Source organism: Sycon ciliatum, chromosome 1 (genome assembly GCF_964019385.1).
Source record: "Sycon ciliatum chromosome 1, ocSycCili1.1, whole genome shotgun sequence".
NCBI lineage: Eukaryota > Metazoa > Porifera > Calcarea > Leucosolenida > Sycettidae > Sycon > Sycon ciliatum.
In genome coordinates, this window is record NC_088643.1 from 89,436,942 (window position 1) to 89,448,802 (window position 11,861).

The following is an 11,861-nucleotide window of genomic DNA, read 5'->3' on the forward strand; positions in this document are numbered from 1 at the left end:
TTTGCGCTCCCCTCTCTTTATTGCTTATTCTGTTTGGCTCACTCTACCCAGAGAAGTTAAGGACCTGACCTCACTCCGCCTGTTTAAGATCCGTGCCGCCCCTTATTTACTACGACATGCATAGCTCATTATCCACATGTCCTTTGCGTCTCTGTGTTTTTCACTGTTTTTATTTGACATTATCTTTCTTTACGGAGTTGTTGTTGCTGTTCGTTTTGCTACTCTTTCTTTTTCCCTCCCCTTCTTTCTATTTATCGCCGTGGTTGGCAATCACCCACTCTCGTAATATTGGCCGGTGTTTCCGCCGAGTCTTGAGATGTTGCAATAAATAATAATAATAATAATAATAATGTCATGATAGATTATGCGAGCACACTCCGGCGCCTGTTCTCGAGCTCCGCCGGGCTGGATACCGGATCATAGCAAGGCTGCCAAGATCAGAGCTGGGCCCGGGTAGATCTACTACATGTACGCGCTACGGGGTAGTATTGTGCATGTACGTACATATGTAGCATGTGGGGGCATGTGGGCGGAGCACGCGATCATCATCGATCACCAGATCACTATGCATGGTCACAAATATTCACAATCCATAGCGGGCGCTACACGCATGATGTCATTCAAGGATGCTGATTGGACTGTCCAAGCACTTGCGCTCCAGTGAGCTGCGTGCTGTACTTAGTGCATGCTGTGGCGAACCGCTAGCGCGAGTTTCGTTTGAAAGGCAAACGGCAGGCTTGTATTGTGCATGCCATCAAGCTGTCGAAAACAGATTTTACTGTCGTCTTCTGACTGCTGGCAGTGCTGCACTGAACATACTGTAAACAAACAGTAGAATGATTGATTCCAAAGCAGTTTTCTCTCTGCCATCTAGCAGAGGAGTAGAGCGTTCAATGTTTTGCCTTTGTAAACGATTTTCATGGTCATGTTGTTCATAGTTTTTTATTCGTCTACTGCTGCCACTTTATGGTTCCTCTCTCGCTAGTACTAGGGGGCTGACGACTTTCTGGTGTAGATTTGAGTTATTAGTTTGGACTCTTCCTGTCTTTGTCAGTCCTCTCTTGCGAATTCTGGTAGTAATGGCCGGGAGTGCCGGCGAAAGAATGGAGCTTCATGTCGGAGACGATATCACTGTTAAAATCGAACAGATCCAGAAGGACCCTCATTTGATAATCGCTTCGCTTGCCTTCGGCTCGAAAATTTTTCGTGGTGTGTTGATGGACAGCGACAGGTAAGAAATTTCCTTTTGAAATATCAAGCACTCCTAGATTTTCCTTCACTCCCTGATCCCTGGCGTGCGAGATAATCTCTGAGATGGATTTTGTTGGCTAATGAAAGACCTTGTGTGACCTGTCGTATGAACCGCACGAAACTTCTGTAGGAAGGTCCTTGTCCTTTGTTTGGGTATGCGTACGCGAAGTTGGTGTTTTGGACCAAATGAGATCTTTCATTCATTCCTTTGAGGTTTTAAAGCTTTTATCCTTGAAACCAAAAGAGTTCTCATCTGTCGGCTCCGCTTTCCAAAAAAGTATTGTGCCCAGCTAGCTGCTCATACGTACCATTCTTTATATTGCAGATCCCTCATTCTTTCTTCTTTTTTGGTACACACGTACGATAATAATGCCCTCGTCATCGTGGCACATAGCAGTGTATTCTTCTCTCCACGACTATTTGTAGTTGTAGTACAGGTGCTTCATCGTCAATCTTGGCAGAGCGTATACTAGTATTTACTTTTCGGGGAATAGAACTTTATACTTGTGTGCATTGCCTGCCTAAGAAATCGTGTGCAAACCACCGAAAAACGAAATTGGCGAACAGAGAAATACCAGATGGATTCGGAGGTACTGTATCAAAGTAAACAACGAACTTATTTTTGAACTTGTATATAAACATGGAAATTGTGGGCGCAAGTTATGTGATCGAGTCCACCAACTAAACCAGATTTTTGAACAGCCAGACGTGCACAATCTAGCACAAAACTGACAAATATTAATTGTGCACATCCGGCTGTTCAAAATCTGCCGGGTTTAGTTGCAAATTTTTTCGTTGGCTCACCATCAGAGTTCTTATTTTTAAACATTAGATGTAGTTCCAATAATTATATAATTACTATTAATTAGGAAGCGGATAGGATCTCACGTCATTGCATTTTTGATCCTGGAAACTGATACTAGTAAACTTGTGTGCTTGTCGTGCCCTTCATGCAGTGTTGGTGATTTGCGTGCGAAACAAGAATCAGAGATCAAATCACGAGAGTGTTTCATTGTAAACGAGACGCCCTCAGTTGAAGTAAAATCATGGGATGACTATGTTGATGGAATGGTGAGTTGAATAGGATTACACAGACCTGACATTGCTAAGATTTGTAGCTGTGCCTTGCCCTGCGATGAATCAGTGAAAATCCATCGTGTGCCTTGACATCTCGGCACGGACAACATTGGGAAGCAGACCCCGCAGCAACTGTTAAAGGTGATTTGTGCAAACGTGCAAGAAAGCACTACTCTCTAGTCTCTACTCAAGTGCACACATTGTTTGGGGAATCCCTCCTTGTCAGTTGAGCTTTTAGTACGCTAATGAGATCTCAGATTTGTGCTCCGAGCACATCACACCTAATATAGCGTTCCAGCAGCCCTAAGGGGCCATCCGTAAATATAGATATTTGTTTAGAAACGAAAACTAGTCGTTTAGGGGGGAGGGGGTTGAGTGCCTGTTTGTTTCTCGAAACATATCGATGTACATTTTGCATGCGTGAGCATGACCAGAAAAAAGACCAAAAATATCGATACTATGTACCATTTGTATGTGTAAATATCGGTATTTATGGAAGGCCCCTAACCTTCCCTAACACGAAGAATAAAATGCTATTAAATCATTTAAATGTAGTGCTGGGTTATTTCTGTCTCCTAGTCACTTCTTCCTGTCTGTCCTACTGTCAAATGTTGTTGGATAATAGACTCGGAAACGAGGAAGGAAAGCTGCCTGGAAATCGTTTCATCCAGAAGCCGGCCCTTGCAGCACCTGCTCTGTTTGTCATTCGTCAGGGGCGACTTCCACGTTTACTCATCCAGCATTGTGGAGGAACGTACCAGCTGACGGCTATAAGATGTTCAACATCGAGCCTGAGTCTTGTGTGTGTCACCACTGTTACACCACACGAATCAAAAGAGCTAGCAGTGCTGCATTGACATCTCTCCGCATGAATTGCCAAACGCCTTCATCTGTCGGCAGCAGCAGTGAAGACGGCCGGCCTGAAGGGAAGAGAAAGTCAACTGGTCTTCCTTTGTATGAGGTAGGTAGCTGTCATAATTGGAAAAAAACGGTTTTAAGACTCCACTGAATGGGATGTAGCGGCAGTCATACTAGGTGAAATCCGCCACAAAGTGCTCATTTGGCGTCCCAGACTTGCACGGCCTTTGACCCACTGCAAGTGGTGCAAATGCTGCTGAACATATATGTGTACAAAAAACCCAGGATGCATACGGAGCTGCTCCAGGGTGCCAGTTTTGCACTTTGGGCTAGATTTTATCTGGCGCGACTGTAGATCCTCCTACGTGTATGTGAATGTTTGTCCTCCTTTTCTGTATTTACCTACTGTAATTCTGCAAACGTCATCCCTCCTGACTTACTGAAAGCCTTTGTGAATGGTTTGGATTTATGTTGTGTTCTCAGGCAAAACGAGGTCGTTGCCATCATTGGAGAACTGTCCATCCAAAGAGAGGTGCTTGTACCATCTGTCACGTGTGTGGTAAGTCTCCAGAGCCTGCACGCCTTACGCATCCAATGTCTTGGCACGCCGGATTGAACCAAGAGGCTCTACGCATAGGTCTGGGTCAGACATCGTGCGTATGCTATCCATGCCATGATTTGTTGAGATATGCTTCCATTGCACCTGGCGATGTTGCCATTCCTGGCATGCAAATTGGTGCTTGTGGAAGTGATCAAAGCGACGGTAACAGCACCAGCCCGATATCCGTGATGATTGATAACTGCATTCCCTACGACAGCCCAAGGAAATCATCTTCCTCTGAGCAGTCCGATGATAATGGTGACACCTTCAAGGACTACCACCCCGAGGAAATGGATATGGAGGTGCATGGTGTTCATGATATGTGCCACATCCCCAGCTGTAGTAGCTCTATATATTGCAATATGAAGTATGCTTCCAAGTCGATGGTAGCAGCTGTCTTCAACTGCAACGAGAGTGAGCTTGCAACGTCACCTGCGTCTGACGTGTTCATGTGCGTCACACACTACCACGCTTGTGAACGCAAGTTGAAGGAACTGCCTTGCATCTACTGCCAAAACATTCCATCGCCAATTTCGCCACAGTCTCCGTACACTAACGTCACCCAGATGCAATACTTTCTAAAGAGCATGGGCAGACCGACCAGCTTTTCTCCGCTTGCCAAGATTTGCGACATGTGTTTCAGCCAACGAATGCAGCAGTTTGGTGGACAACGCAGTAGCGGTGTCTCCTGCAGTGTTCAGACATGTCATCTATGAAACCAGACCGGTCACATGGGCAGCAATTTGCAGATGTATTTTCCTCACTTTGCCATAATATTATTATTATAATGTATCGCACGCACAGATTTATGACGACATACATCTGAGTGAGTGTACCAGTTCTACTATTTTCATCGACCATATATTTATGTTACTCAACAGCTCCACTAGCATGGTGGCTAGTGAAATTTTCTTGTATTTTACTGGGCACTTATCAATGATATTTCACTTTCTTTGTACTTTCCCACTGATGTCTCGGTAGTGTCGACTTCTACTGCTTCTTTCATTTCTGGATATTCATATGCAGTGATAGTGCAAGCGCTGTCAGAGGACTAATCATATCTGCTTCATTCTTATCTAAAGGCGTTTTTCACCATTCACCAGAGAACTACTTTCATGCTAGGGTGCGTTATTTTCTTAGAACCATTTTAGTATTTCGGAGTGTATATCATGATTATACGATATTCTTTTACTTCAGTCACTCATTGAGCTTTTTTCTGTAGAACTGCATCCATTGCTTTAGTAAGACTGGGTACAGTTGCTTTCATGAAATCGGATTTTTACTTACTTGTACCTCTGAACTACTGTGAAAACAGTAATTGCCAGTTTGTTACATTTTTCGAATCGTACATCATCACATCATCATCATCATTCATAATACAGCTTCGCCAAACTACATTCTCATATCTTGTTATCGGAAACATGCCAGTGCATCATCTACATCTACATCTATCAATAATTTTATTATGCAGTCTGTGTTACTAGTCTGCTTCTCAGGATCTCTAGCCGTTTTCTCAGTGCGGTCTGACCCAACACGCTTATTTTCCGTCTGATTCATAAAGTATTCACTATTCATGCCTGTTTACCAATGGACAACTTATGGGTAGAGTAACCCTTTGCTTGCACTTCGAAGTATGTCAGTGATGTCTATATCATTATCTTGAGCCATTTGCTCACCCACTTGCTCTTTGTGTGTGTGTGTGGGGGGGGGGGGGGGGGGGGGTGGCCGTTGGCCCGTTTTCGTTATTGATCAAGCGCACGCGCGTTTGTGTGTGTGTGTGTGTATGCAAGCGTGTAGCACCGGTGTCGCGTAATTCACAAGCGAACCCAGGGATGAATTTATCCTGTATCGCATTGCAGTCTGCGATGCAAGATCGATCTACTGCTACTCAAAAGTCACCGTGACTCGCAGAAAATTACGATACATACAGACTATCCATGCCTAGTCTGCGCTGCCAAGTAACATCAAGAGTACATAAACCTCTTGGTAACATGCATACCATGCAGTGTATGTGGTGCAGGTGCTCTCAATCTGCGTGCCCATGTATCATTCAGTCCGGTTTTTTGCAAAATTAATGGGCTTTCAGGCATCCGATGACTCTCACGAAGGACAATGTGGTAAACACCCAACTTTCAAAGAAAAATGCTAATCAAAATCAAAGACTGCTATACGATTGTGCATTTGTATAGCAGAAACTGCTATGCAAAAATATGACAATTTATCACATATCAAGGAAAAAATTGGAGGCGTATCCAATTTCGAAAGAAAGGTATCAGCACCGACGCAACCCACACAGTCAAGTAAGCCAATTTATGAACCGAACGTTTTCGTTCCCTTCTCATCATGGGTAAATACAGGGAATAATGGAAAAATGTCAAATACAGCAACTTATAGAGCTAGAGCTACAAGAAAGGGTTTGCTCCCCACACTGGAGCTCGCCCCTTTCTCAGTTACAAATCATCGCCGAAGTCGCAACCACTATTTCGCGCTGTTATAGAGCTACAGCAAAAGCAAAGATTGAGAACCTCACGCTATCAGGTGATCGTTTCCTAGGAATGGGCCAATCACTGCCCTTCCTTGGCGGGTGATATAGGCCGATATCACCCCTGCTGCTGCTCCATATCACACCCGGCTGCGCCTACAATACCCATCTGTACTCACATACTCGAATGCCTACTGTTAGGCACTTCAGTCACGTGACACGACCTGTCAAAAAGTGCTAACGCTGAATCGCGTACATGCGTGGCACCACGGAAAGGCGCATGCATAGATCGATCTGTAGCTGCACGGAAGCTGCGCAGGGCCTTCTCGTGTGGCGCAGCGTGTAGCTGAGGCCCTCAGCTTTCGTTTGAGCCCACATACGTCATTATGCGGCAATTTTTTGAACTCACGTACAGTTCGAGTAAAATCGGCAAGGATTTTTCGGGCATTTCACTTGATTGCACGCATTTGCCATGTAGCTCATCGTCTTCAGCGTCGTATTTCCTTTCGGAATCAGTTGTCCTCGTTTGTCCAACACTTTGCGCATTGCTGCGCAAGAAGAAATAATGCGAGGTGTTATTGAAAGCGAGCCGCGACAGGCGTCCTCCCGGCACTAGTCCTTGTTCGTCGGAGCCCATGCGCATGGCCGCGCAAGAAGAAATATTGCAGGTGTTATAATTATATTGGAGTCGCATCGGAGCAGTCGTCCTCTCCTGCAGGCAACGAGTAGGACAGTATATACTTCGGCGACTGGACCAAGAGAGCTGACATCAAAACGGCCTGCTTGGAACAAATCGTCAGCTGATCAGCAGGTGGCTTCCAGCGACCAAGAAAAGCATTGACGGTGATACCAAGAATCCAGCACACACTCTATGCACAAAATCTCTCATGCTGGAGTTGCTGAAGTTTCAGTAGTCCCAAACATTTGCAAACAATGTTCTACATGTAATAGTTTGTCATTTCTTTCCGTCAAATACCCGGTAAAATTCTAGTTTGCTCATTCTTCGGCTCATTGTTCTTCCGTAGTCGTCACCACGTCAGTACTGTACATTGTAGCAACAATGTGTTCTGGCACTGAATTATTGTAGTTACTTTATCTTACCTCAAAGTCTCATCTTATGCTTTTCCAAAGGCTTCTCTGCACTGTTTTCATGCTGTTGCGATGGAGTTGCTATGGAGTTGCCATGGTGACCACACCCAATATCTTCGTCTGAGCTGCCGGACGGATGAAAAATGCGAAGTTTTTCCAAACCATGCTGTTTCTGCATTCATCTGGTTATTTTGACCTGCTTCCAGCGAGCCTGGTATTTTGGCACTATAGACACTGAAGCAAGTCCTACCAATTTCTGATATGCTGCTGGTGCCGTCGAAATACTGAAATTGCCGTTATTCAGTTCTCCGACTTTGGATGGCTATATCTCTGTGCCAAGTTATTCTTTTTGCTTCAAATTTTCTGTGGAGTCTTCCTAAACCTATCTGAATCGGATACAAGAAAGAAATATGAGTATTTCTGGTTTTGAAAAAACCGCCTGAAGTGCCTACTACTGTAGCTGAAACTGTATATTTAGTTAAAAGTATGCTCTAGCAGCAGTAGCCTGCAGTTTATCAAGGGTTGTGGACATGGTGGCTGAAACGGAAAACATCCAAACGGGAACAGCATATTCAAGGAGGGGACGAACATAACATTTATACAAAAGATTCACAGCAGGAAAAGGAAGGAAGTTGGACATGTGGTTTAAAAGAAAAGCCCGACCTCGAAATTTGCTTGTAATGTGTTGAATATGGGGGACAGATGGAGTGAAGGAGTGAGGATGATGCCCAGATGGCGGTGGGAAGAGGGCTGGGTCAGTAACGTACCGGCCATAGTTGGTGACGTCCTGGGATCAGGTGGGTTTGATTTAGGTCTGCAAAAGGGAACATGGGCACATTTGTTAGCATTGAAAACTGCTTCAGCTTTATGGGACCAGTTCACACATCTATCAAGGTCTAGTTTCAGGGAGGCAGTGTGCGCGGTGGGTAGGACAGTAGGCGGAGAAACGCACATCAACCTATACTCTGATCTAGAATTCACCGAAGCCAACCAAGTCCTAGATGGCTACTTGAAGCAGATGAAGGGCGACGGCCTGGCAACCCCGACTCAACACAAGCCACCAATCTCCGACGAAGACAAAGACAAAATCTACAGACATCTAACAGACTGGAAAAACAACCCCGAGCATCTCACCTACCTTGTCTGGTTCGTCATCACATATCACTTCTGTCTCAGGGGTTCAGAAAATACAAGCGCACCTGACAGTTGATGACCTGGAAGTGAAAACGGACCGACAGGGAAAGACGTACATGTACATCACATATTAGCCACAGCGTTTACCCAGAAAAACCAACAAGGTGGGATCAAGGGAAAAGATACACTGTCGGATGGCATGATTGTGACGGATTGGCAAGTGTTGTTGTTGTTGTTGTTGTTGTTGTTGTTGTTGTTGTTGTTGTTGTTGTTGTTGTTGTTGTTGTTGTTGTTGTTGTTGTTGTTGTTGTTGTTGTTGTTGTTGTTGTTGTTGTTGTTGTTGTTGTTGTTGTTGTTGTTGTTGTTGTTGTTGTTGTTGTTGTTGTTGTTGTTGTTGTTGTTGTTGTTGTTGTTGTTGTTGTTGTTGTTGTTGTTGTTGTTGTTGTTGTTGTTGTTGTTGTTTGGCTTTATTTAAAGTGGAGCCAGTTCCAAAACAGGCCTAAACCTAATGACAATGGTCCCACTGATAATAAGAGAAAAGAAAAATATTATAATTATAAGCGGACAAACAGAACCAAGAAGAAGATGCAGCTGAAGTTAGATAACTAATATGAGCACGGCAGCAGGGGAAAAAAAAGTCACAAGCACGGCAAGCAAGCCCCGTTCTGCTTCTGATTTCGAAGCTGTCTCCGAAATCAACACGCTTGTTCCAGATCCCTAGGAAGCATTGTCGACCTAACGACTCAGTGTGGTATACTGGACAGGTGTTTGGCAAAAACAAGATTGACGGGCTGATGAAGAAGCTCAGTGAATCAGCCAACCTGAGTCAGACCTACACTAACCACAGCGTACGTGCAACAGCCATAACTACATTGGCCAAGCACAACATCAGTGTCCCAACAATAATGCGAACGTCTGGCCATCGCAACGTGCAGAGCCTAACAGCTTACTTGCAGCCTAGTACTTGTAGTAGGCCCCAGCGGCAAATGCTAGCACCCAAAGTAGCATAAAAGGGCCTTTTTGTGACTCCACACGATGCTAGCATAAACAGCAGTTTTTACCGGCATCCGATACATTTTTGCCAATTTTGGCATTCTGGATGTGGAATTCGGTCTAGATTACACTATGAAACTAGTATTAGGATTACTGAGCCTTATGTAGTCTTTGGTTGGACTACATGCACTACATTCAATTTGTTTGCATTACCTAATTGTGACCAAGACCCACATTGCCATTGGTACTTCTTGGTATTTGCTCTTTTGTATTGCAAATATTTCCATAGCAACATGATGCCAACATCGCACCTTTAAAAACTCTTTTTACATACCTGCTTTGTGACAATTCATAAATAGCACGGAACACCGTTTTCAACCAAAATGTTTCACCATTACCATTAATACGAACTTAGAAGTTGCGACTTCGGCGGTAATAGTCATGAAGTTGATTGTTCCAACTAGGAACACACGCTTCTTGCCGAACTTGACACTTGACTGACTCACGACTGCCATCCGGAGCACACGAGGAGCACGTCGCACCTTCCACTCGGCAAACCTGCAAGAAAGCACCACTCCCTGCTCAATACACGGTGTTTCGGGCACCCCTCATCAGTTGAGCTTGAGTAGGCTGAGGAAGATTGTGCCTGAAAAGCACCACTTAGTTATATATACTGCTCTCCAGGCCAAACCATCACCAGGGATACAAACTTACAGAGACGCTTTGTTTCCAGCGCGACAAACACCTCGTGAAGCTCCAGGTAGCAGCGTGAGTCAGAGTCGCTCATGGAGTTGTGATAAACAGACGTTGAGAGCCAGTGTAGCTATTCGCAACGCTGTCACCTCCAACAACTAGTCGCACGTCCGCGTGAGGGACAACAATACGAACTTAGAAGTTGCGACTTCGGCGGTAATAGTCATGAAGTTGATTGTTCCAACTAGGAACACACGCTTCTTGCCGAACTTCTGGTGATGGTTTGGCCTGGAGAGCAGTATATAAGTGGTGCTTTTCAGGCACAATCTTCCTCAGCCTACTCAAGCTCAACTGATGAGGGGTGAATTCCCCGAAACACCGTGTATTGAGCAGGGAGTGGTGCTTTCTTGCAGGTTATCCGAGTGGAAGGTGCGACGTGCTCCTCGTGTGCTCCGGATGGCAGTCGTGAGTCAGTCAAGTGTCAAGTTCGGCAAGAAGCGTGTGTTCCTAGTTGGAACAATCAACTTCATGACTATTACCGCCGAAGTCGCAACTTCTAAGTTCGTATTAGAGAGGTTAAGATGCACGTTATTTCCGACGTGACGGGAAAGTTCAGCTCGCGTTATTTGCTCGCACGTCGAAAAATCAACGCGAGCGACCTGCTGCTCACGTCGAAATTTGGAGTTTTACGCCAAATTTGACGTGAAATTGCGCGTCACGTCGGAAATAACGTGCATCTTAACCTCTCTAATGTTGTCCCTCACGCGGACGTGCGACTAGTTGTTGGAGGTGACAGCGTTGCGAATAGCTACACTGGCTCTCAACGTCTGTTTATCACAACTCCATGAGCGACTCTGACTCACGCTGCTACCTGGAGCTTCACGAGGTGTTTGTCGCGCTGGAAACAAAGCGTCTCTGTAAGTTTGTATCCCTGGTGATGGTTTGGCCTGGAGAGAAGTGGTGCTTTTCAGGCACAATCTTCCTCAGCCTACTCAAGCTCAACTGATGAGGGGTGCCCGAAACACCGTGTATTGAGCAGGGAGTGGTGCTTTCTTGCAGGTTTGCCGAGTGGAAGGTGCGACGTGCTCCTCGTGTGCTCCGGATGGCAGTCGTGAGTCAGTCAAGTGTCAAGTTCGGCAAGAAGCGTGTGTTCCTAGTTGGAACAATCAACTTCATTACCATTAATAGGTAGCATAATTCGTGTTGTCTAGCATCCAAACTAGCATCTTTCTGAGTTGGCAGCTAGCATCCCAAAAAGCATCTTGGCAACATTTAGCTAGCATCTGCCGCTGGGGCCTACAGCCTAGCGAGCAAGATAAGATTGCTACAGCTCACCTGCTCGATGCGGAGGTTGATAAAGCTCTGCAGGAGTCAACTCCTGCGGAATTGGAAGCCTTGGAAAGGACACAAGTACCTCCAGCCTCGCCAGACTCATCGTGTGTCACTTCGGAGAACAGCGCAAAGTTCATCTTCTCCGGCAACTTTGCAGGCGCTGTTCACATCCACGTTCATGATGTTCATTTTCATCATCTTCTCTTCTATCTCTATTTCCCGGGACTCTTTTACATTGATGTTGTAACAGTGTTACCTGCTGTTCACACTCCTATCCCCTCTATCCACGGCCCTTCGGCCTATCACCTACCATCCCGCCTATCTAGTTGACACCTTTACATCATATATAAC

At 45.2% G+C, this 11,861-nt stretch overlaps 1 protein-coding gene and 1 long non-coding RNA gene across 2 annotated transcripts; one reads left to right on the forward strand and one right to left on the reverse strand.

Annotated features, from left to right (window-relative positions):
• The first annotated feature begins 742 nt into the window (after window positions 1-742).
• On the forward strand, window positions 743-5,466 carry LOC135806305 (uncharacterized). Its single transcript, XM_065320475.1, has 4 exons — window positions 743-1,231; window positions 2,208-2,322; window positions 2,954-3,289; window positions 3,670-5,466. The coding sequence occupies exons 1-4, from the start codon at window positions 1,080-1,082 to the stop codon at window positions 4,501-4,503; spliced, it is 1,437 nt and encodes a 478-aa protein (XP_065176547.1). The 5' UTR covers window positions 743-1,079; the 3' UTR covers window positions 4,504-5,466.
• Window positions 5,467-7,815: 2,349 nt separating this feature from the next.
• LOC135806307 (uncharacterized) lies at window positions 7,816-11,861 on the reverse strand. The gene is made up of 3 exons (XR_010551218.1): window positions 11,514-11,861; window positions 8,497-8,572; window positions 7,816-8,172 (listed from the first exon to the last, which is right to left on the reverse strand). It is a non-coding gene; the product is annotated as an uncharacterized LOC135806307 (long non-coding RNA).